The 27,966-nt window shown below is 30.3% G+C and overlaps 1 protein-coding gene across 3 annotated transcripts in view; it reads right to left on the bottom strand.

Annotated features, from left to right (window-relative positions):
* Nucleotides 1–27,966, bottom strand: part of LOC142324281 (scavenger receptor class B member 1-like) — a 237,799-nt gene that overhangs the window by 18,489 nt on the left and 191,344 nt on the right. For all 3 annotated transcript variants that reach the window (XM_075365193.1, XM_075365192.1, XM_075365194.1), the window contains exons 3-4: nt 5,350–5,441; nt 415–578 (exon numbers count right to left, since the gene is read on the bottom strand). In XM_075365193.1, coding sequence (XP_075221308.1) covers nt 415–578; nt 5,350–5,441 — 256 coding nt within the window. The remainder of the gene's footprint in view (nt 1–414; nt 579–5,349; nt 5,442–27,966) is intronic.

Genomic DNA, 27,966 nt, shown 5'->3' with positions numbered 1-27,966 from the left:
ATGCCACTCACAAAATCGACATACCTATTTCCACAGGGATAACAAATATCCCATGCCAGACTTATTAAGTTAAGTGAGGAATGAAGCGGTTTCCTGCTACCTTCTTTATTTAGCCAAATATATTGCTCCATATATTTTATTTAGCATAGGGACTGGCTGTATAGTAAACATCACTACTCTCATAAAAAGCATATTTGATTATTGATGCTTGTATCTCAGATGTTTATATGTCACAATCATAAGGAATACTGACATGTAGGTAAAGCAACAGGCTAATGTATTCCTTAATAATTAATAGCAATAATAAAAATTCTTAGTTAATTTCAAATCAAGTATAAGCAAATTATGATGAAAACAAACGGAAAGAGAAGAATAATTAAAAACACTGATAATAGTTAGAAAAAAATAACATACCTATAAACATACGGGCCAATTTCAGTGACTTTTATTTTTTTATCCTGTCCAGATAAAAACCTTTCACTGTTAGTTATGTTGAAGAGAAACACCCCAACATAAACTTTAACAGGTGGCTTCTTCCATATACTAAAAGCAAATGAACCTTCTTCCATTTTCATTAACTGCAACAATAAATTCAGTCAATAATTACCACAAAATTAAAAATATCAATATAAATAAATGCATCTTAAGATAATCTATTATTTTATGATTAGCTGTTACATAATACTAAACAATACATGTTGTTATGTTGGTTAATGCCAGGTACAGATCAAGTTGCCAGCCTCCGTGGCACGAGTGGTAGTGTCTTGGCCTTTCATCTGGAGGTCTCGGGTTCGAATCCTGGTCAAACATGGCATTTTCACATGCTACAAAAATTGTCATTCAATTCATCCTCGGTAGTCCTGGAGGTTAAAAAAAAGGTACAGATCAAGTGGTCGGAACGCTTCTGATGAGGCATTAAGGACTCTTGTGGTATGCAGGGTGGGCACGCTTGATGGGAGGGGTATGCGTGAGGTGCATACTCAAACCCTGAGTAGGATAGGACCGACAAAGGTAGCCCTCCTGAGGAAGGGCATCTTGGCAATCCAGAAGGGACTGTTGGGTTACTCTTGTGATCCAGGAGGGATCCTGATGGGTGATAAGGAAGAGTCCAAAGAAAGGGGGCACTTCGACACCACGACACATGGGTGCGACTGAGGCAATGTCTTCTAGGCGGTCGCTCCATGTTGTGTTTAAAAGTTAAAAAAAAAAGTACAGATCAAGTGAAATGTATAATTACTTTTAATAGGATTTAAATTCCATTTGACCAAAAATGTAATTGTTGATAGGGTAATGACCAATTTCTCAAGAATTTTTATTCCCGCAACTAGACAAGATTAATTGTTGAACTAAACTGAAATTATAAATTGCTATGAGACAGCATTATCTCAAAATACAAAATATTCCATTATTTTTTAATTAAAACAATCGATCAAGATATTCAAGTATATATTTTACTAGCATGTATGTGAAACACACGACACTGATATAATAGTTTTGCATTGTACCAAATTCATTTAATTACAGTTTACTTTGTGTTCAATTACACAAACATCTTGGGATTGGTCGACCTGAGTTTGTGCCAGATACACCTCATTTGCGTATCATACATATTATCTTAGTCTCATTGGGCCATAACACAGCAACATTAACATAGCATAGCATATTTGGGCAGTTGCTTATTGTTCACTAGTTGAACAGATTGCAATGTACACAGAATAAAATAAACAATCAGTGCTACCTTTTTAATCTTTTGAGCACTTTGGATAAAGAAGACTGAGAATAATTGTTTAAAAATTCAGTCTACACTGGAATATTACATGTATAATTATATACATATAACTCAAATAAAATTTTATTGCAGCTTCATAAAATGCACTTGTTGCTCATAAATGGATGTAATTAGTGAAGTAGATTGCTGAATTAGTTAAACGTAACTATTTATTTATTTTATAAAAGTTAAATTTTATAATATTATCTTCATAAAAATGTCCTTATTAATCAAAAATTATTCAGGACTGACATTTAAACAAAGCAATTTTTTAACTAACTATAATCATAATTCTCAACTGTACTTCTAGCCAAATGTTATTTTTCTTTAATCAAGAAGATACATATTTTTGATATTTTCAATAGTGATCTTAGCTACATTTTTTTATTATCCGTATATTTCAATCTGTTCAACCACCCATGGTCCAATGAGATGAAGATGATACGTAAGACATCCAAATGAGGTGTATCTTGTACAGACTCAGGCCGTCATTCCTGAGATGTGTGGTTAATTGAACCCAAAGTAAATTATGATTAAATGAATTTGGCAATCAAGTTACTTTACAAAAAGAAATTATAAATTTTATTTGATAAATGTATGTATAGTAATACAAATATTTGATTCATTTTGTGTTTTCTAATTTTTATTTATTTGTTAATTACACTATGCAACATGATTTTCTATGTTTCTGTAATTTTACATGTTCCTAAAATATTTGTTTGTGCTGATTTCAGAACTAATTAGTTTTTTCTATTATGAACAGATTCTTTGCAAATCAAGTGAACTCATTTTTTATTTAAACATAAGTTCCACAAAGGGACCTTTTACTGGGTGGGAGGGAAATTTTATTTTGATTAGAGGGATTACACTTGTTACACCCGGCTGGCTGTTAGGAAGGAAACGTAGTTCATTGTTGATATGCTGTAGTGCTGTGAGGTTATATTTGTGCTATCATATGTAGTTTATATAGTTTCTTTAGAAATGAGTTCCTGTAAGTGTTTGAATAACGCAAACGTGTTCTGTAATATTTGTGGTAGCTATGTAATTGCTACGCAAAGACAGGACATAATAGTTTCGTGAGAAATGTCTATTACGCATACTTCAACATAAGGCCTGGTGATAAAGGTAGCATACCTTTATCACATGGCACATTTGATAATCAAGAATCATTTATCACATGTACATTTGTTGAGGGACTAAGTCTGAAAAAATGGTGCGAAAAAATCAATGCCTGTTGCAATCCCAATGGTTTGGAGGGAGTCACAAAATCATATTAACGATTGTTATTATTGTATGGTTAATGTTTAAGGTCATAATGCAAAAAGTAAGAAGGATATAAAATATCTGAAATTTCCTTCAGCCCTATAACCACTTACGCATAGTGAATTGTTCCCTCTCGTAGTTCCACCTCCCATTCTTGAAGATGTGCCACAGGAGAGCAGCTCAGAAAATGAATGTGATAAGGCTGATGATTACAAGCCGGAAGAAGATTCTGCACCAAAATTATTCAGTCAAAATGAACTTAATGATTTAAATCTTGACTTGAATCTGACAAAAGATGTTGCCCATTTGCTTGGGTCAAGACTGAAAGAATAAATCTTCTACTACCCATACTTTAGTTCTATTGGTATACAACTAGAGAGAAGGAATTAATAAAATTCTTTAAAGAAGAAGACTGATTTTTTGTTCGATATTGAGGGTTTATTGAATTTCCTTAACGTCACTTATAATCCAAGTCAGTGGAGGTTATTTATAGACTCGTCAAAATGTAGCTTCAAAGATGTACTTTTACGTAATGGATATTTGTTTGGCTCAATACCCATTGCACATTCAGTACATCTCAAGAAGACATATGAAAATCTCAAAGTTCTGCTGAAATACGTGAACTATGAAAAACATTCTTGGACAATTTGTGGGGATTTAAAAGTAGTTGGTATGCTACTTGGTCAACAATCCAGCTACACAAAAATTCTGTGTTTTATTTGTGAATGGGACAGCCTAGCTAGAGACAAGCATTGGAAGGTAACAGACTTGCCCAAAACAAAAACCCTCCAACCCGGTTCACAGAATATAAAAAATGTATCACTTGTTCATCCAAGCAAGATACTATTTTACCTCCTCTGCACATCAGGCTCAGATTAATGAAACAGTTTACTAAAGCCCTTCCAAAAGATGGTGACTGCTTCCAGTAGATGACAACAATATTTTTGAAAGTATCTTATGAGAAACTTAAAGAAGGGATCTTTGTGGGGCCACAGATCAGACATTTAATGAATGACAATTTGTTTGAAAGTACAGTGAATCCAATGGAAAAAAAGGGCTTGGATTTCATTTACAGAAGTTGTGACCAACTTTTTGGGCAACAACAAACAACCAAAATACAAAACCATGGTTAAAACAATGTATGTTGCAGAGTTTCATGAAATTAGGATGTAATACGAATGTGAAGCGTCATTTCTTGCACTCACATTTTGACTTTTTCCCTGCAAACCTAGGCGATGTCAGTAAAGAACAAGGAGAACATTTCCACCAAGACATCAAGGACATGGAAAAGAGATACCAGGGAAGGTGAAATGCAAACATGATGGCTGACAACTGTTTTATGCTAAAAAGAGATGGCACTGGTGAAGGGAGACAATCAAGGAAGAGAACTTTCAACCCACATCAGAAATAACTTGAAGCAGTGAAATCAGCGAAGAAGAGGAATTAAATTGTTATGTTAGCATTTTTTAAGTGAGTATATGCCATTGCCTACTCTAATGCAATGTGTTGTAATATTATACAGGGTTACAAAACACATATTCTTTAAATCAAACTAAAATAATAATTTTCCCTGTTTAAAAAATGCGATTTTTCTTTAAAAACTTCAAAAGTGATTTGGATAAAAACCTTATGTGTGACTGAAAAACAAAAATCAGATTTGAAATCAGCATGAAAAATACTTTTAAGACCCCCTTAAAGTTATAAAACATCGTTCCAAAAGTTTTAAAATGTTGCATTGTGTTATTAAATATCTTCATTATCACCCTGTTTTATCAATTTTAAGTACATTTTTGATAAATGGTTTTTGAATGCTTTCTCATTTAACAATCTATTTCAATAACAGTTTAGCATAGTTATATAGTTCATACATAAAATAATTTTTATTCATACGATAAAAGTTACCTAACTTCTATTTTATTTATATTAAAAAAAATTACTTCATAACTTAAAATAGATTTATGAATAATTTTATATTTTATTTACTTATTATTAATTTTAAATGACACAAACAGCAAAATTTACTAACCAGTAATGCTAAGAATAACTGTTATTTATCAAAATAAAATTATGCAACCAATGTTATTTCACAGATCTTACAGGAGTCTTATCAAATTTTTCTAAATAACTGGCATGTTATTTTATATTTTACTTCAATCTTTTTTTTATTTTCATGCTATTTTAGATTTTTCAGGAAGGAATGTGGCTTACTATTTTAGTCAGTACTCATTTCTATAACTATTTATTTTACTATATATATATATATTTATATTTATATTAACAAAACATTATTTCTAAAATATAATATTAAAATATATTACCTTATTTTTTACAACTTCTAAGGGATTTATGGCATGAATTGCATATGATAAGGCCATTAGAGCAAATCCACATAAGCTTAATCTCAGATATCCTAGAACAAAATAAATAACAATAAATTTCTATTTAAAAATTGTAATAAAACTTAGGCTACAAAATTAAACAGGAAGAAATATTAAAACAAATTTGAAATTTGAGTTTTTTTTTTTTTAAGAAAAAAACAAATGTGAAACTGATCTCCGTTATGCAGTATTACAACAAAAAACAAAATTATAAATTCTAGCATGTAGCAACCATAAACTTGATATATATAAATGTTAATGCAATCAATTTTAATTAGAGATTTGTATTTTAATAAACTTCCATGTAAAATTTAAGGAAAATATGAGGAATCATTTAAAATATACTTAAATAATTATTTTTTAACTTAAAATTCTACATGAATTAATTGAATTTATTTGGTAGAGGAATAATATATAACTTTGCTTTTGATTTTTTATGGAAAAGAATTGTATGTTATTAATATTATGCAAAGTGTACAGGATTTTAGGCATACATGTTTTTACTAGTTACATCTTGCTGAAATTTATTAATGTATTGTTGTCAAGTGTTTCTGTGATAGTTATTTCCATTACTAAATACAGGTGTTATTTATTGACAACATTTCATGACAGAAAGGTTTCATGTTATATTCATTGCTATGCACTATTCACTGGTATTTATTTATTCATAGCATCTGAATCAATGAGACACCAGTTAGAGTTAGTTTTGTTCATAGTAATGATGATATACAATCTTCAGTGGTGATAAACAGAGTTATATTACTTGTAGGGCTGAATAGTGAATTTTAATATAATTCTGATAACTTTGAATATGTTGCAAATTATAACTTGCAAATTACGACTTTTCTCATTCTCCCAAGTAAGATCAGCATACAATGCATAGGGGTACTTGAGAGTATCTATGCCATTTTCACAAGTATGTTGTTTCTTATGACAGGTCACCTACAGTCATTGGGTCATAGCACATAATTTACAATTTTTTTCTTAAACATGCACCCTGACTATCTTCAAATCTTTTAAAAGTTTATGAAGAATAAATTTGAATCTGATTTTATAAACTTGAGTTTTTAAGCAGTAGATATATTAGTATTTATGTAAATATAATGTATTTCACAAAAGTTACACCACTTCTTCCTTCTAGATTTCTACTCTTGCAAAATGTCTTGCACACAAGAATTAAAATTTATCAATGACACTGTCATTCTGGTAGAAACCAAAAATGAGTTAGTAAGATTTATGAACAATATGAGCTTATTGCTAGAAGAGAAATTAGATTTGAAAACCATTGAGAATAGAAAAATCCAAAGAGGATCTTGAAAATAATTTCAGTTGATGAAATATAAAATGAAGAGAGGGTCATAATTTAAATAAGATAAAAATTTAAGGTAGAACTTTGTATAGAAAATAGACTAGATTGGTGGTTCTTAGGTCTTAAATTAAGACATAATTAGTTTTTTTTTTTTTAACAGAGGTATGTGAGTAGTCAGTTGAGGAAGACAAAGATTAATGATACAGATACCAGAGGATGTTGTTTGTTTGTTGAGATTAAATAAGCAGCACAGAACAGAAAGGAATGAAAATTGAATTTCATGACTGAATGGAGTTGTTTGAAGTGATTGAAATTGAAAAAATGACTGATTGAAGTCAATGACTTAAAAAAAATTGTTTAATTACATCAATTCATGTTTAAGGATGCTGTGCGCTTTAATAATATTTAATGAAGCAACTTAAATCTAAAAAGTTGGAGTACGACTGTTCTAGAATAACAAAGGTTTTTTTATTAAAAAAAAAAAAAATTAATAAAACATACTAATGAACATGTTAATACTGAAGGAGAATCGTTTAATAAAGAATATACATCATTAATCTTTTTTAATGGTATTCAGTGGTTAATTACATTTTGAATACTAATTTATTAAACTTTTTTATTTTGTGATTAAAAAAGATTTATGCATGTTCATATATGTAGAAAATTAAAGTGTAAACAATTAACATATAATAACACTTAAAAGATAATAATTAACAAATTAAAAACCATAATTCATAACTTTAATTACTTCAAAGGGATCTATAATTACAAGGAACAGAATATTTATTTATTTTATTTTGATAATAAATTATACACATGTAATTAACTTAATTTTAAAATCTTGCAATTAAATATTAAAAAAATGTGAACAAGCAAGAATTTAGAACTTATGAAAATCCATTAATTTTGCAATAATAATTACATTAAATAATTTAATATTTACTCATATAGATAAATATTAAATGTTTTTATTTAAGATATAATTTTAGTTTTATAAATAGTTCTCAGTTCTACATTATAATCAATTGTTTAATATGTTTTATATCCATTAATTACATAGTATGTATTATTATACAGATTTGCGGAGTAGTACATTCTCGGACCAGGATTTGCTAGTGAGGGTAGAATAATAATTATTATATACAATATTATTAGCTCAAATTGTAGGATGAAAATAGAAGGAAAGGATTTATTCGCCAAACGTAATAGAGGGAGTCATGTTTGCCAAACATGATTGGTAAATTAAAGCTTCAGATTATATTTATTCATTCAGTTTTTATTTCTTATACCTTTTTTAATGCATTGTGCATTTTTGGTCTATATCCTTTTAAGAGGGGTAGTAACTTTTTATAAGAAAAAAAATTTAGTCATTTATTCAATATTCAAATCTAATTGGTTTAATGTGAAAAACAAATTTTTTTTGAATGAACAAGCAATCCAAAAAAAAAATTATTGCCTTTTAATTCAACTGATTATTTAATTTTTTATCTATGAATGTATATGCAATACCTTTGTTAAAAAAAATATATATTCACATATTCTTAAAAAAATAAAAATAACCTTCAAACTGGACAATAGACGTGATTTCACATAATCCAACATAAGATTTTAGCTTACTTTTCTTACAATTTTTCCATTACCATTTTTAATAAATTATCACTCTATTTAAAAAAACTTTCCATAAATTTAATTAAAATAAAATTAAAAAATCTATTTTAGAGAACAATAATAGATGAATTTAGATGAATTTTAAAATAATAATATAAGGTTTTTTAATTAAATCTGAAATCTCTTCATGTCCAATTAATGTGTACATGACATTAACATTTTATTTTAAAATGTTAAAAAGTTTTGAAATTATAATTTATATTTATATTTTTAATTATTAATATGGCCTTTAACTGCCTCAATTATTTTATAATGCTGCTCTAACGTTTTACCATAGTTTCCCTTAATATGACCAGGCAAATGTTTTTTTTTTTTTTTATCTATGGAATAGCATACCTACTCATTCCTGATAAAATTTACATTTAATGTAATATTATGTATTGATTAGAATAAAAGATTGATAACAATGACTGCTAATATTTTTTTGATATCTTATCCAGTGACCTTCATCTGAAAGAATCTTTTTCTTTTTTGTATGGTTACCTTTTAAAATTTATATAATTGATATATTGCAAAAAAAAAAAATAGAAATTATGTTTCAAATTGATTAACAAACATGTTTTTTCTTTAGGAAAATACTATTAGTTAATACTTAAGAACCTATCACATGACGAAAACAGATAATATTATTTTGTAGGTTCAAGAATATTCTTCTAAGGATAGGTTTGTAAATCTAACTACATTTATTAAAAAAAGATTATATTTTTTTATAAAAAAATATATACAGGTGTAATGTACATTTTTTTCCTATTATAATTATCTAATTATAATTCATTTCATTTACTTTTAATTACTTTTTAATGTTTAATGGTAGTTTTATAAAGGAAAAGTTATGTAACAATGATTGTTATTCGTTACGCAGTACAGTTTATTACAATTATGAATTGCAAAAAAAATTTAAGAATATTGTTAATTTTTCGCATAATATAGAAATGGTCAGTATAAATTAATTCTAAGAATTCTGGATACTTCTACATGCATTTATATACAAATTATATTTAGTTTAAAATTTTAATCACAAAAAGGTATAACAAAAATTATGAAAACACATTTTTTCTATCATAATCTTTATCAATTATTAAAATTTATGTATAAATTTTTCTTTATATAAATAAATATTGGACAATCTAGATATTTAATGTTTAAAAAATCCTATCAAATAAACAATCTGATACATTATATAGAAGAATAAAATTTTATTGGTGGTTGAAAAATAAAATTCATAGAACATGCATAATAGCAATACAACTTTTATTTTTTCACATTAATGCTATTAAAATTTCTACTTGAACATGAAGATAATTTATTGGTTAATTTAATAATCTGTTTATTATATTTGTTTGATTTATATTATTATTTTAAGTTCAGAGTATTAAAATTTGTTTGAATATTCAAATTTAATTTTAATTAGAAATTTATATTAATGAGCTGTAGTAAATATGTAATTTTTTTACCATCGCATCTTTATATGAAAATTTCTCAATTGTTTCCATTTTTATAAGATTTTACTGCATCTACTTTATTTATTTATCTGCAAAAGATGAACAAGTACCTGGAACTAATTATTATTAAATAGATCGTTGTTCAGACATACTGATGCTCCAGTGGTAAATTAGTATTGTCCCTGTCTTTCATCTATCCCAACTCTGAAGGGGAAGACACCTACCTACCTTGTGGCGCTTACCCAGTTCCTAGCCCTGATGGGCTTTAACGGTAGTCATCTTTCACTCTCTAGCTTTTACATCTTATAGTAATAAGCCAGGCCTCATTGGGATGCCTCGGTAGACATTCACATCAGTGATTTTTTAAACTAAGCTCTTGCCTTTACTGTAGGCCTCATCTGACATCTTATCTTTCATCCAGTACCTTTGGTTTCAAATCCCACAATTAACATAAGTTTATTACATATATTACAAAACTTTATTTTTCATTATCAAAATATGATCAGCTGGTAATTACTGAAGAAAATAAGTATATATAAATTATTCAATGAAATCATTACAAGATTTGAGCTGGCCAACATTCAAGAAATAGAAAGGAAGATAAATAATACTTTTTCCAAAGTTTTTTTTTTATATCATTAATAAGTATCATTTTTTTTTCTATCCTATGAACTAATCATGGTGGTATGAGCTTTTTTTATATAGAACTATACAGATGTGTAAAAACATACTTCATGCATGCATGTGTGTGTGTGTGTGTGTGTGTGTGTGTGTGTGTGTGTGTGTGTGTGTGTGTGTGTGTGTGTGTGTGTGTTACAGCATCATACCTTATTTGTATTTGTTTGGTAAACACATAATTTTACAGATATACTTAACTTAAGATATACTTAAATGCTCATACAAAATTAAAACTGCTCACAACCTTGATTTTTAATTTCTTGATTATAACTCCAAATATGATTATAAATAATATAACATTTAACGCAAAATCCCTTGAATAGTTTTTACAATGAACTTTCAGCAAACAATTTTCCCCACGAGGCAGTTTTAGAGATTGAACAACTGATATTTAAAATGATAGAAATTTTTAATCACAAATGTAAATTTTTGTTTAAAAAATTTATTTAATTTTGTTTAAAGTGGCATTAGCTGCTAAGGCCATTAGTTATTAATAAATGTCAACAGCATGTAATTAAATGTCATTAAACATGTAATAAAGTTGTACTCAAGAATTTTTTTTAATTGAAATTATCTACAATAACATGATTTATTAAATTAAACATAGACGGTTAAAAATTTTAACTTATTTCACAATCTTCAGTTTAGAGAATGTTATTTTCTGAGACCTTTCTGGAAGTAGTAAAAGCAGTAGATTGTAAGGGGGAATGAAGTTAACTTTAATATATGGCATATTAAAATTATAAAACTTCTAAAATTTTTCAGTTAAATAATGCAGCCTGATTATAATTAAATAAATGCAGCCTAATTACAATTAAATAAATGCAGCCTATATATAGATAGCGACTAGAAAAAAATACTTGAAGAGGAGAGGAAATTCACATACTTGTGATAGATGAATTGCTTAACTGCACTTGCAGCGATCATAAAAAAATAACCTTTTCTCCAATTATATTAGAATGGTTAGTTATGATACACAATAAATAAGTCAGTATTGAAAGTAATTTTCAAAAGACTGCTGAGGTCAAAATAAGAGCAGCTTGATAATTACCTGCATTGGTTACACTCCACAAAAAAGTACTATTTTAAGCAACTTTCAAATATTACTTCTGTCATATTATTTAGATTCAATGAAACAAATGTAGAACATTAAAAGAAGAGAAAACAAAAAAAAGAGAAGATTGTGAGTGTGTCACACAATGAAGTATAATTAAAATAAATAAAAGAGGTAAATAATTAGTGTAATAGCATAATAAACAATAAATATGTATATTCTCTAATAGAAGTCATACCAAATGAATTGGGGTCAATATCATTTGGTGTAATGAATGATCATTTGGTGGTAATTACAGATAGTAAATATTGTAAACAAAAAAAAAATTGTGGCTTAATACAAGATAATATAATTATTGTACATTCATTAAAAAAAATTAAATAAATAAACAAACAAAAAAATATAAAATTATTGTAAATGCTAATGAATTTTCCATGTAAACTATTTATTTACATTTTATTACATTAATTAATTTTTTATTTATTTAACTAGACTACAAAAGTTAATAATGTAATACTCGTATATTTTCGCTTTATAATAAAAATCTTATCAAAATTTGTTATTTGTGTATTCCAAACATTGATATGTTTTTAACAATTCAAAAATTTCATGGTTTGCTTGATTGTTAAACCAATTTATTCGAAAAAAATTGATAAAAATAAAATTCACAAAACTTGATACGTTTATTTAATGAAGTGGATTAACAAAAAATATAATATTTAAATAATAAACAACACTTATATTTAAATTTTATAGAAGTTACAGTACTTTTTCTTTTATTAGTGAGATGTTTTAATATTTTTTTTTTTATTTGTATGGATTTAAAAGATAATAGAAAAATAACTTTAAAAAAACGAAACTAAAAATAAAAAATTATGAATTTTCATCTAACCGCCTATATGGCACCAGCTTCAAAAAGTTGAAATGAAGAGATGAGCTTTAAAGAAGAGATTACAAAATATAACTTTTAATTAATTTTAATAGCGAATTAAATTTTTTTACTTAAAATATGGTGAGACTTACAAAAACATTTTCAGAGAGAAAAATGGTAGAAAGAAAAGGAATTTCTTATGTCTTATATCATTTTTTATGTCGTTTAAACGAAATAAAGATTACTACTGTGTGTGATCTAAGATTCTTTAGAATATACGAGTATATTATTATTTTACCCAAAGTTTTTGAACTGATTTTATTGAATTTTCATATGAGAATACTTCAAATATTACATCAGTCAAATGTAAACCGGAATTTGTTTTTAATATTTATTAGTAAGAATAAAATTAGAGATTAGAAATCAATGAACAAAATAGATTTATTGTCTTTCGTCGAAGTCTCCCTGAAGTTCTACACATTTTTTCCCAACATGTCGAGAGCTTTTAGATCCCTAGTTCACAAAAAAATTGAGAACGTGTCACGAACCAACCGCATACGAATTCCTCTAAACGTTGTCGCTCTGGAATCGTTGCCCTCCCAAAGTCTGGCCCAAACAAAAATCGCATGGCGATAATTCTTTTCCATAAATTTTGCCCAGTTTACTGTGAGCGCTAACGGCTGTATGAAGCCTGGTGTTGTGAACGAGGATGACAATCTCTGAGTGCCTGACAGCCCTTTTGTTCCTGTAGGCAGTTTTTAGTTTGTTCAAGAGCTGGTAGGCGAGGGGGCGGCTGCACTGCCGAGGGTGTAGTAGTCCATGCAACCGTGAGGTGTAGGATTGCCATGCCAAGAGTGGTCTCTGAATGTGATAAAGTAAATGTTACGCGGGACTCTGCGATGGAGCCGAGTGGGAGAAGGAGGTCTGTCCTCGACTCCCCGGTGAACCAGGCCAGAGTCCGTAGTAGTTCAAATAAATTATGAGGTACAAATATGATCACTTGCGATCAACTGAGGGAACTAGGTTCAAATTACCGTTGTTGCAAATAACACATTTTGTGGTATGAATTAGTTGCTAATTAAACTTAAACAAATTCCGAAATATGAGACATTTACTGTCACTTCAGTCAGAAAGTGTGTACTAGGCGCGGGGTTCGTAGTTCCGCAAACTCGTTTAGAGGGCTACGGTGTAGGACAGAAGAGAGAAGATGTCCAAAAGAAGCCTACAGCGAAGCCTTTGCCTTCGCTGTAGGTGAATTTTTGAGTCAAAAATTCACTGATGTAAATGTCTACCGAGACATTTACATCGGTGGCATCCCAACTGAGGCCTGTATGATGACTGTAAGATGTAATCAGTTAGAGGGTCAAAAACTCCGTTAAAGCCCATCAGGGCTGTGAACGGGGGGCGGTGGTGTCGCGACCGGAATCGTCATAAGGTGGTTGTCTTCCTCTAGGGGGTTGGAATGTCCAAGAGCTGGCAGTAGTATATAGCATTCATAGTGCGACGTAGCTGGAAAAAAACTGACGAGTAAATTTCCATCCCAAAAGTCGATTGCAAGGACTTTTCCACCTGATGGAGTGTTTTTGCCTTTAAGTGCCAAAGCTCTCAACCCTACACTACTACATCCTCACAAATTTTGACTCGAGAATGTAGTGAATGACTCCTGTCCCATCAAGTAACTATTCGACACAAAAATTATTTCCCTGTCGTCGAAATCTATTCAGAAGCCTTTATAGAAATTTTCTTCGAGCCTGTTTCTAATTTTGGGCTAGAAGTCTTCGAACCCACTTCACAGAAAATTTGAAGAACCTCAGGTCCTTTGTGATAATGGAATGGGCACTTGCACGACTGATCCTCACTTTCGAAGCAGTTTCATCGAATGTAAGATGCCGATCATCTTGAATGAGTTAATATATCGGTCGCATGTTGTCATCCATCATTCCTTGAATGCATATTCTACAGTTTCAGGTCCTTTAAATTTGAATTTGAAATTTCAATCGTAGACGTGGGTACATGACAACGTCTTATCCCCGACTGCGCAAGCAGTCTAGTCAAAATTTCGGAGGGTTTGATGAAGTCCTTATCTGTGAGGAACTTCACGATAAACGATACGTAGCCGACGACGGAACCTCTTGCTCTGACACGAAGCTACTGGCGAGAATACAAAAACGGCTGGAGCGTCTAATCCTCCCCTCATCACCACTACTAATATTCCTCTGTGCCAGCCCACACATGCAAGCCGCGAAAACAAAAGTCTGGTTTACAACTGACTAACCCTCGAATCAGAATGTACAACACCATTACTCTACAACAATCCAATACCAAGCAGTGATGATGTCAAAAAAATATATCTTCATATCGCCGATTAATTTGTTTAAAAAATGTTCCACTTAAATTATATAGGAAAACATAAATTCGCCTAATAAAAAAGCTTTTGCTACAAAATAAAACAAAAAACATCATCAAAATCGAGTCCGTTTGATATATATTTATGAAAAAGAATACACTAAAAATATACTGAAAAATATTTTTCCGTATGCTCGATTATTTTAGTGAAATTTTTATTTTTATTAATTACAGGAATATAAGAAAAAATGAAGAAAATAATATCAAACCGGTCAAATGACTGATAACTGAAAAAAAATCCACAAGAAAGAAAACAGTTTAATATTCAATATTTAATAGTAAAATCTATACATTTAATGGTAATATATACTTACCATTAAAGTGTACTAAAAAATAACTCGATGTTAATACTTTGATGTTAACTCGGATGTAAAAATATCTGCAGGAATAATAAAATTAAAATTATTTATTAGTCGTTTGTACAAAATTTTAAAATAACTACGAAATGAATGCAAGTTATAAATTGAAAAATCATAAAAGGAAGAAAATGAACTGGTGACAACTATACCTAAAGAAGGAGCAACTGCTGCCTAGCGCAAGAAAGGAATCTCTTATTAGCGTCTGAGCTGACAAAAATTGTAACTATTTATTATCTTTTTTTACGTTAATAATTTTAATAACATAATCATACATTTATAATAAATACAGTCAATTTATTTTTACATAAGTATTAATTTTTTATTTTATTTTTAATATTAGGGTTTTTTATTTGACCTCGTCAATATTAATGCATTAATATTAAGAACTAATAAGTAATGTAGTAAAACAAAAGAAAAAAAACCAAAAACCTATTAAAGGCTCATTACACTTTTATCAGACTTATGAAGTTAGAGATTTAATAAGCATTTTATTTATTTAACAAGCTTCGAGGTCAACGTTAAGTATTTTTTTTAAGTAACTAACAAAAAAAAAGAAGATAATTTATTTCTGCATAAAATTAAGTTCATAAAAAATAGTCCATAAAAATATATAATTTAAAGATTACCGAATTATGTATTTAGCTGTAAAAGACATATATATATATATATACTTGATTTAGGACATCTATGCACCACTCACGTGAACAATCTTACGTATCGAGGAGCGTCGACAGCACCCCCACTGGCAAGTATGACAACTTGACAGAGAGACGGTGATGCTACCTCTTTTTTTCTTTGGCCTTTTTGTCACCTTCCGTACCTTCAAATTCATTTTATTAAATAAATAAGAGTGATGTGTTTATGAATGATTGTGTTTAAGAACCTGAATAAAAATTTAATCCTATGGACAAAACAGTTTTTTGATTAGCATTCTTGTTTTTTTTATTGGAGCGCATTGAAGTCCAACAGTAATTACCATAAAAACATTCAGACTTCAGAAACGGCCCGATCGAGATCAGCTGATCCTGATCGGTCAAGAACGACTCAACTAATTTATATCAAATTTTAACATGCATATCTAAATTTCAATGAAACCGATGTAGCAGTTTGGAGATTTTTGAGCCTCAAATTTCAAAGTATGCATATACTATATATAAAATACATCCCGTCAAGTATTTTTCATGATTTAATCAATATTATATTGAACATTGTTTACACATACAACCACGCTTTTTCAAAACAGAAATTTGTCTCCGAGTTTAGTCTCAAAATAAGCGATCATTTTTTTTTACAAAAAAAGATTATTTATGAGCAATTAGTACTAGTTGCTCATTTCTTTTTCATTTAGATAAAAATCCTTTTTTATTAATTTTACATGAAACTCTATAGAAGCTTCACATACGAGGTCTGGCTATTAAATAACGAGACTAATGCTGCTTCAGAAGAACTCCGCATGCGCCAAATTCGTACGTACGACAGCTGTGTAGCGTTAAGCCTGCTCTTTCGACTGCTGCCACTCCAGTTTCTGTAGACATATTAGTCTGGTCGTGACATTCGTTTGAATAACATTTGTGTTTTTCAATAAAACGATAAGTATTTTATTAAAGCAAAGAATTGTGAAATTTCATATGAAATTTGAAAAAACCACTACTGAAACTTATCTTTTATTAAAAAAAAGTATATGGCAATGAATACTTTTCACATGCGTGGGTTTTTGAGTGGTTTAAGCGTTTCCAAGATGGCCGAGAAGAAAGAAGTTGAAGATGATGTTCGCCCGGGTCGCTCTTTCACATCAAAAACGGATAAAAATATTGAAAGAATTGGTAATCTGATCCGATATGACCTTCGGTTAACTATTCTTGTCTTTATTCAAGGTCCTTGCTCAACTCCGTGAAAAAAATAAGAAAAAAAAAACGACCGAATTGTGGTAGAACAAGTCACGGGTTCTTCATTAGGACAACGTACTGGCTCACACTGCATTGTCTGTCAAGACGTTTCTAGCCAAGTATAACATCCCGGTGTTAGACCATCCGCCTTATTCGCTTGACCTGGCACCATGTGACTTATATCTGTTCCCAAAGGACAAATCTGCATTAAAAAGAACAAGATTTCAGACCGTTGAAGCTGTGAAAGAAAAAGCGGCACGCGTTATGAAAGAGCTCACGAAGATTTCCAGTACTGTTCCGAACAATGGAAAGTTCACATGGAACGTTGTAGGGATAGAGGAGAGGTGTATATTGAAGGGGATAATAACTAAATATGTATGAATTTAAAATAAAATATTTTACAGCATTAGTCTCGTTACTTAATAGCCGCACCTCGTACATCTTCAAATCTATGCAAAAAATGAAATCAAAACACGTTCTGTCAAGCTTAAACTTTCATTCGATAGTTTTCTTACTGTATGACGCTTCTTTTACACTTCAATATAAGACTTTTTCTCTACTCACACAAGTTGAGCTAATGATTTTTGCAAATCATTTATATATTAGATCTCAACGAAAGGGAAACGATGAATAAAATGTATCACAACTTATTTTTAAATAGTATTCTTAATAGTGTTTCGTGCCTTATTGAATTCATCCTGTAGAATTCATTGTAGGAAAAGACAAAAAGTCTCGTTTTAAAACGGGATCCTTATATAAAAAATGGAATCGACCAAGTAACCCGCACCGTTACTCGATTTATCTTCAATCGAAAACATACCGGACTTTTACGCAAAATAAGAGTATAACTTACTCCGAAATCTCTTTTGCCGGATCGATCAAGTAAGATCAAAGTTTTGGATGAACTGTAAAATAACATAACTGAATGTGATGCTTTAGAGTGCGTTTTCAAACATTATGAGACGTGTTCAGGAATGCCTGGAGGCAAGCAGTGGTTATATTGTTTATTGGGACGCCGACATAATATTACAATTAAATTTAGTAAATAATCCGATGGGGAAATCATTTGGCCGTAGAATTTTCTTAGTATACTTGATTTGAAGAGCTTGTTAATCTTTAATTATGCCATTCTCGGAAGTAACTTGTATCTCGAGTTAGTTGACATAACAACCGAAAACGATGTTATGTCACTGGTAGATAGTTAATTAAAATTATGAAATTTGTAACATACTAGGTGCGAAATTATTTTATATTATAACTCTAGTAATTAAAATATAATTAATTAAAATATATTCTAACAATTCTTTATGTACGGAATGTACATACATGTATGTATGTTTGCTAATTTTGTTTTGACAATGGAATATAAACGATCGATTTGAGAAGTTATTCATAAAAATGCAAATTTTTTTATGTTGCGAAATCATTTGATACTTAGCTCGCTTTTTTTCAACAGAGATCTAAAATATCCCTTTAGAGGAATTTAAAGCGATTCAGTGATTTTTATTAATATTCATGCTATTACTTTTCCCGGCTATATATCTATACAGTACACTACATAAAGGGAAGTAATATCGGTAAACATTTTGAGGGTTTTTAGAGATTTTGACGTTTTCTGATACTTTCAAACAAAAAAAGAAGAAAAAAAAACAATATCAGAACTGAAACATTCTGGAAGGACATATGTAAATATGTTTGGCCTGTTTTTTCATATCACCAGAATGGATGGACCAATTTTGATGAGATTTGACATGATGATTTCTGTATATGGTGCATTTATCTCGATTTTGGTTACAACCTGATAAGAGGGCAGGGAGATTATCAGATATATTTACTTTATGGAACCCGTATCTCAAAATTTTTACCCAAAAGGAAAAGAAAATTTTTCCACATAAGTCAATGTGCTTTAGTTAGCTAAGATAGTCTCTAATCGTGTTCAGTCTTATTCAAACTAGAGCGAAGTGGTGGTCCTTACTAATTATACGATTCAAATACTTTTACATTACACTTTGGTGATATATTCGGACAATTCATTCAGAAGTGGGTAATAGTAATACTTTATTTTTAGCCTGGATTAACCAGTCTTATAAAATTTTGTCCGATGACAAAACGATTTGTAAATCATTGATGCCATTTAATTCTGGTGAAAATTGATCAACGAAATGGGGAAATATGATCACCACGGGTTCTGTATCTAAAAATTTTACCTGGAAAGTAGGATAATGTTTATTTGTCCATAATTCTTTACTTTGAGGAGAACATCGCAAGAGGTCTGAGTAAAAAAGATAAGGGGTGAAAATGTAGAAGAAGAATGGGAGAATGATAAAAAGGAAATTCTTAAATCAGCAGAAGCGAACTTAGGCGGAACAAAGAGAACTGGTAGAAAACCTTGGGTTTCAGACGATATATTGCAGCTGATAGATGAACGTAGAAAATATAAGAATGCTAGTAATGAAGAAAGTAAAAGGAACTATCGACAATTAAGAAATACTATAAACAGGAAGTACAAAATAGCGAAAGAAGAGTGGATTAAAGAAAAGTGCTCAGAAGTAAAAAGAGAAATGAACATTGGTAAAATAGACAGAGCATACAGCAAAGTTAAGGAAAATTTTGGGGTACATAAATTAAAATCTAATTATGTATTAAACAAAGATGGTACACCGATTTATAGTACAAAAGGAAAAGTCGATAGGTGGGTGGAATATATTGAAGAGTTATACGGAGGAAATGAATTAGAAAATGGTGTTATAGAGGAAGTCGAAGAGAATGAAAGATGAGAAACAATACTGAGATCTAAATTTAACAGAGCATTAAAAGATTTGAGTGACAGAAAGGCTCCTGGAATAGATGTAATACCTGCAGAATTACTGCGTAGTGCTGGAGAGGAAGCGATTGACGGATTCTACAAACTGGTGTGTAATATTTACGAAAAAGGGGAATTTCCATCAGACTTCAAAAAAAGTATTATAGTCATGATACCAAAAAGTAAGCAGGAGCAGATAAATGTGAAGAATACAGAAAAATTAGTTTAACTAGTCGTGCATCAAAAGTCTTAACTAGAATTCTGTACAGAAGAATTGAGAGGAGAGTGGAAGAAGTGTTAGAAGACCAATTTGGTTTCAGGAAAAGTATAGGGACAAGGAAAGCAATGTTAGCGCTCAGATTAATAATAGAAGGATGATTAAAGAAAAACAAACCAACATTCTCGTACTTAGCCTAGAAAAGGCATTCGATAACGTAGACTGGAATAAAATGTTCAGCATTTTAAAAAAAATTAGGGTTCAAATACAGAGATAGAAGAACAATTACTAACATTTACAGGAACCAAACAGCAACAGTAATAATTGAAGAACATAAGAAAGAAGCCGTAATAAGAAAGGGAGTCCCACAAGGATGTTCCCTATCCCCGTTACTTTTTAACCTTTACATAGAACTAGCAGTTAATGATGTTAAAGAACAATTTAGATCCGGAGTAACAGTACAAGGTGAAAAGATAAAGATGCTACGATTTGTTGATGATGTAGTAATTCCTAGCTGAGAGCAAAAAGGATTTAGAAGGAACAATGAAGGGCATGGATGAAGTCCTACGCAAGAACTACCGCATGAAAATAAACAAGAACAAAACGAAAGTAATGAAATTTAGTAGAAATAACGAAGATGGAACACTGAATGTTAAAACAGGAAGAGAAAAGATTACGGAGGTAAAAGAATTTTGTTATTTGGGAAGTAGAATTACTAAAGATGGACGAAGTAGGAGTGATATAAAATGCCGAATAACACAGGCGAAACGAGCCTTCAGTCAGAAATATTTGTTTACATCAAAAATTAATTTAAATGTCAGGAAAAGATTTTTGAAAGTAAATGTTTGGAGCGTAGCTTTATATGGAAGTGAAACTTGGACGATCGGAGTATCTGAGAAGAAAAGCTTTTGAAATGCGGTGCTATAGGAGAATGTTAAAAATCAGATGGGTGGATAAAGTGACAAATGAAGAGGTGTTGCGGCATATCGATGAAGAAAGAAGCATTTAGAAAAATATAGTTAAAAGAAGAGACAGACTTAAATGCCACCTTTTCCTGGAATAGTCGCTTTAATATTGGAGGGAAGGTAGAAGGAAAATATTGTGCAGGCAGACAACGTTTGGAGTATTTAAAACAAATTTTTAGGGATGTAAGATGTAGGGGATATACCGAAATGAAACGACTAGCACTAGATAGGGAATTTTGGAGAGCTGCATCAAACCAGTCAAATGACGGAAGGAAAAACAAAAATGTTTTACTTGTGCCCTTTCATCACTTTAATATTCTACTTAATTCTCTTTCTAAGTAATAATAATCTCAGTGAAAAGGAAAGTCTTCAGTAGCCAGAGTTGTATAACTTATCTGGCGAAGCCGAGAAGCAACCTTTTACCAATATTTTTTTACATTTCTAACAATTTTTCATGCGTATTATTATTACTACTAAAACTTATTTATATTTTTTTACATGTAAATATTATTTTCTGTTCGTTTATATTGACGTTCTCTTAATACCCAGGAAATTCTTGGATAATCTGAATGATTTTTTTTTTTACCGCTGAACTTAATTATTAATCTTTGACATTAATTTTCCTAGATAAAAAAAAAAACTTTTTTACTGGATGATTAGTAATCTAGAGGGTGTCGTATTTAAAACTGTGATTTTTCGTATAATAATATTTTCAGTAGTCTCAAAATTTGATTTGATTACCATTTGTAAGAGATCTTGTAGGGTCCCCGTAAACGAAATTTACAATTTACAAACTTTGATAAAATTTTATTTTAGTATATTGGTTAACAAAATCGGGTAAAATTATCATTGTCAACATTTTTTTTTTTTTTTAGACTAGTGATTAGTGAAGTTTTGTTTACAGACTGGCAAAATGGGTTTAATTTTTTGTTTTATCTTTGTCAACTTAACTTTGTCAATTTGTGTCCTTTTTTTAATTTTTTTATTTGTACACCCAGATCACATGTACAAGAAAAGTATTTTAATAAAATTCACAGAATGAGCTTATTTTAATTACTATTAGCAGTTTTTACGATTGGAATATTGTTTTAAAATATTTACTACTGGGCCGCCGCCTTTAATAAAATATATTTTTTTTGCATTTATTCGGCCACTATGTAATTAACCAAAAACAAGGTAATTAGGACTAAAAATAATCCACTCATCTTTTGGGAAACGCTTTTCTGATTTATTTGCTTCGGATATATTAAAAAAAAAAAAAAAATCAATAGACAAAAATATAATTAAAAAGTAACATTCAAATAATTATTTTTTCCCCAATAAAAGATTTCAAATAGGTGATATTTAACCTGAAAGTAAATAATAAAAATAATGAAATTTTAAAAAGGATTATTTTTCACATACGCGAGAAATTTTTCTGAGATTTATTCAGCGGGTATGTAGTTCAGTAAAAGAATTACAGCTGAAATATTACAATCAAGTTTTAAACAATTTTTTAACGAAATTTTTTATTTTATTTTAATTTTTACTGATGATATCCCTTTGACTTTATTTAAAACAACTGCTACACAGAGGAATATATTGGGTAATTCATCATCTAATCGTACATATACAGTGTTCATTAAGCATGGTAATCCTGAAGTTACTTTTCAACCGTTAACATAAAAAAATAAAGTTTACTAGATGCTCCTACCTCGGAATTAATAATTTTTTTGATATTAAGACTAACATAAAGCACCAGGAGGACCAGTGAAGGGCAATTTAAAAATTAAAAGAGTAGTGTTTTAAGACATCATAAAAGCCATCGATATGCCAACAAATTTGACCGTAAAACATTAAAAATTGTGCTAAAACGTAAAAGAAATGACGGCTGTTAATTCTTTTTTAAAGCTAGATTCAAAAATGGCCTATAGTACTCCCCAAGTAGTGGTCTCTTACAGAAAAATAAATTAATGTTTTACTACTCAGCAGTTATTTAAGAGAAACTGCTCTTTTAAAATTAGCTTTGAAAACCCCCATTAAATGGCTGCAAATTTGGTTAAATGTCAAAGAATTTAGGTTTTTTTTTATCAAAATTTGTTTTTCAGCGCCATTTAAATTTGCATCATATGTCACTACCCTACCCTTTTCATTTACGATTTTTGAGTTGCTTCCCACGGTGGGCTGCGAGTGTGATAAGTCTCGTAACGAAAAAAAAGTCGTTTCGAGGAAGAAACATTTGATAAATTTAATTTTTCTGTTTAACGATTAAACATTTTAAGAGTTCCCATAAATACTTGTGTATAATTACTTGTAGAATTACATTATATAAAATCTATATATAAATATTTGATGAAATAAGGTAAAATATTCATTTTATACATTCTGTTAAGAGAATAAAAACATACATAAAGTTTCATTCAGAAAAAGTTTATTATTCTATTTGTATCATAGTCAAATAACAATGTATAAGAAGTAAACCGATTGTTAAAATTTACTCCTTTGTTTAATGCATTTAATCGCTGTTGTAATAATAATACCTATTATAAATATATTTAAATTTTAAATCTAAAGATACTTTTCACTAACATAAAATGTTCCTTAAATTTGTTTTTTAATTTAAAAAAAAAACGGGATGGATTGATTTAAACAAAAATTTCAATAAGTTTATTTCCACAAAAATAAAAATTAAGAAATTTTTCTGGGGGACTAACAGAACCTAATGTATTATGAGGGTTACTTTTTTTCAAGGTCCGATCGGTCGCGAAATAAAAACCCGCGCAAAAATCAGATGGACCTTTGCGCAAATGTGTTGCGCAGCGTCTCTAATATGGCCTTCAATCACGCCGCGTCACTTCATTTAGTTCTGAACACGCAGCTAGCACGTAAACATGTCTACAACAATAGCATCTCCCGCCAAGTGTGAAGTGCATGCGGTAATTCGATTTCTTTAGGCTGAGGGGTGTAATGCAGCTGAAATTCATCGACGAATAAGTAATGTGTACAGTGAAACTTCAATGAGTGACAACAAAGTGCACAATGGTGCAGGAACTTTAAAGCAGGACGTACAGATGTTCATGATGCACGCGGTCAGGGAAGGAAGCGAGTGTCAACCGATGATCTCGTTGAGCGAGTGGATGAGGCGATTCGAGAAAATCGTCGGTTCACAATTTCTGTATTGAGTGATTCGTTTCCTGAAATTTCAAGGTCGGCTCTCTACACCATTATGAGTGAGAGACTTCAGTACCGCAAACTGTGTGCGAGATGGGTTCCCAAGATGCTGTCCGACCATCACAAAACAATGAGAATGAACGCCTCCCTAACGTTTCTCCAGCGCTACCACAATGAATGAGAAGATTGTTTGAACAAAACTGTAACAGGGGACGAGACACGGGTCCATTTCGAAACTGAAGGAACAAAAGAACAATCCAAACAGTGGATGTATTCTCATTCTCCCAGTAAACCAAAGAAGTTCAAGCGAACCTTCTCCAACAGAAAGTGTATGGCTACTGTGTTCTGGGACCGGAATGGAGTTCTCTTGGTGGAATTCATGGAACGTGGCACGACCATCACTGCAGCCTCATACTGCGTGACTCTTCAACGTCTACGAAGGGCAATTCAGAAGAAGCGGAGAGGATTGTTGTCATCAGGACAACATGACAATGCTCGGCCGCACACTGCAGCTGTAACAAAGAAACTCCTGCAGCGTTTTCGTTGGGAAGTGTTTGATCACCCACCATACAGCCAGGACTTCGCTCCATCCGATCTTCACCTCTTTGCTCACATGAAACGCTGGCTAGGAGGACAACATTTTGACACAGACATCGAGCTGCAGACCAGCGTAGAGACACGGCTGAAAACACAGGCGGCTCCGTTCTATGACGAGGGTATTGGAAAGTTAGTACCACGCTACGACAAATATCTAAATCGGAATTTATTTTCACTGTGGTTTTAATTTCGTGACCGATCGGACCTTGAAAAAAATAACCCTCGTATTATCGCCCGTAATTCACAAAATAAATTAGAAACGCCAAAAACTGTTTACAAAAAGTCTATTTAAACTTTAAAAAAAGATAGTCCATTTCCAGGTTGTTACACGATAATCTCAGTAGAAAATGAGGGATTACAATTAAAAAAATACACAAAAATAACCGAAAAACAATAAGGAAATAATTAAAAAGTAGTCAAAAATGAAAATAATAATTATTGTTATTGTTATTAAGTATTATTATAATAACATTGCTTTATAATAATTATTTTTTAATTTCTCATCTAAATTTAAAATTTAAATACTTATAAAAAATACAACTTCTTTATTTCCTTTGGAACATGAAAATAAATATTATAATTAATTAATCGTAAAATAACAATACTTAACTAAATAAAAAATAGAATATTTATTGCTTAATTTTCCTCCGCTAAATTTATTCACTTTATTAATTTTAATATAAAAAGATGCCATTAATAGAAAAAGATAGAATATCCATGAAATTTGTCATTTATTATTATTAAAATTACTGGAATTAATAGTAATAGTAGTAGAATAGTATTCTACAAGTAAAAGTGAAGCAAATGATTCGTGAACTACAATACAATTATAATAACCTATCTGAAAATTACAATATACAATTGGTACCATACTGACCGAGGTGATTTCGATACTTGATCGTACATTCATGTAATAAACATGTTAATTTAATAGACACTGTTAGAGCTATCTATTATAATATGTATTATTATTATTTTACTATACAATATACAACAGGTACACTATTCTGTACGAATAATAAAGGTCTAGGCTGATTGTTGACCTTGCATTTACTAAGGCCACAGTTTGATAATTTTTTTTAACTCTAAACTTTTTTCTTTATCAAATTTATAACTAGACTCATTTGTAAGAGCAAATCTCTCAATATAAGGAATCTTTGAAGGCCTTAAAAATATATACTGTATCAATATAATATGAATAAGTTTTATAAAATCTTAAATTAATTCAATAAAAGTGTAAAAGAATGTTACCTAGTGTACATGAACAGTTTGGCATTAAAAAAAAACTAAATTTAAACTTTAAATTTCCTGAACTATTCATCCACAAAAAAAAAACTCAGATTAGAACCGTACACATTTTCTAGCCTTACTTGCTGCCAAATTAAAATTGATTTCGGTGACTTATTTTTTAAATTTTATAGTGGAATGTTTTCTGGAACTTTTTTAATTTCTAGTAGTCTTGCTCTAAAAGGATTGATTAAATGAATAATTGCATGATACTGTAGACCACCAGTTGAAGATATTTTTATTTCTCTGTCATCACAATTTTTACACGTATTTTAAGAAAACTAGAGGGATAACTTGAGATTATATTACATAATCTCGCATTCCAGAAATCCTTAGTTCACGCTCGGTAATAATTACAAAGCAGAGATGAATTACTGGATCGATGGGGAGGCACGAGGAATGTAAGTACAAATACATGAAACAAAGCGACTGGTTTTTTGCTACCTTCAAAGTCTTGTGGTACGCTATCCCTTCCACCGTACTATTAATAGTGCTAACTTTATTTCAGACACTCTAGGTAGACCTGCAGTCCATCTGCGTTAAACTTTCTAGACTTTGATGAATAATAATACACAGAAGTAATGCATTTCATTAATCATCAAGATTTGTATTTATTAATCTGTTGTAAACATTTTTTTAATACCACCTATTATTATTAATCACTGAATAACTTTTATTACTTTTTTAATGAATTACAACATACAAAATGTACCGAATAAAAAGCCAGCGCTTTAAATAAATAAATCATCAAAAAATTTTCAAATTTAACATTTCTAATTAAAAAATATTATTATTACTGTTTCGGAATTCACCCAAAGGAATGCTACTGTTTGTATAATAATTATTTTTGTAATTATATTATTATTGTTGTTATGGCCAAACAAAAAAATATTTGCAATTTGTATTGACTCTTACGAAATGGTTACAACGTTTGTAAGCAGTAATGAATGTATTATGTCCTATTTATATTCTATTTAGTACAGGCAATTTGTCATCAAAATAGGCTGTATTTGAAAATCCTTACCTACCGATTGATCTTTTATCCATGCGTTAGGGGTGATGAGGGAAGCTTAGCTCCAGATTTTTAACATCCTCCCATCCCTCCCATAGATTTTTGAAAAACTCAAAAAGTTTTTGAAATGCGTTTTTCTCTGAACCTATGCATTTAGAGAAACATTTTTCAAACAAAAAATGTAGAGGACATTCTCTTCTACAATTAATGTCTTTGAAGTTAAGCCGTATAATTTTAAATTGAAATACTAGGTGGCGCTGAAGTTGTAAAAAACGTGTTTTTTCGGTTTTTTCATGAAAAAACTGTTTTTCTTCTGTATTGCATTTGGAAAAGTTGTTAATCTCAAAAAAACAGACAACTTTTATTCAAACAATTTTCTTGTACGACTTAGCATTCCAGAGTTATAGCGGTACAATGGCAACGCAGCGGTCCTATTGTTACTGTAGCCGGGGAGATCGGCATTGTCCAGCGACTAGACCGGTTTCGAACACGTGTCCAATTCACACTTTCACAAGCTACAGCTCCAAAACGGTAAGTCGTACAAGAAAATTGTTTAAATAAAAAGTTGTCTATTATTTTGTGTTTAACAATTTTTCCAAATGCAATACAGACGAAAAACAATTTTTCCGGTGAAAAAACCGAAAAAACACGTTTTTCACAATTTCAGCGCCACCTAGTATTTCAATTTCAGATTATACGGCATAAAGACATTAAATGTAGAGGAGAATGTCCTCTACATTTTTTGTTTGAAAAACCTTTCTCTAAAATGCATAGATTCAGAGAAAAACGCATTTCAAAAACGTTTTGAGTTTTTCAAAAATCTATTGGAGGGGGGATGTTAAAAATCTGGAGT

The sequence above is a fragment of the Lycorma delicatula genome, chromosome 4 (genome assembly GCF_047948215.1).
Source record: "Lycorma delicatula isolate Av1 chromosome 4, ASM4794821v1, whole genome shotgun sequence".
NCBI lineage: Eukaryota > Metazoa > Arthropoda > Insecta > Hemiptera > Fulgoridae > Lycorma > Lycorma delicatula.
The sequence above is the reverse complement of the archived record's forward strand: the minus strand, read 5'-3'. Positions and strand labels throughout refer to the sequence as shown.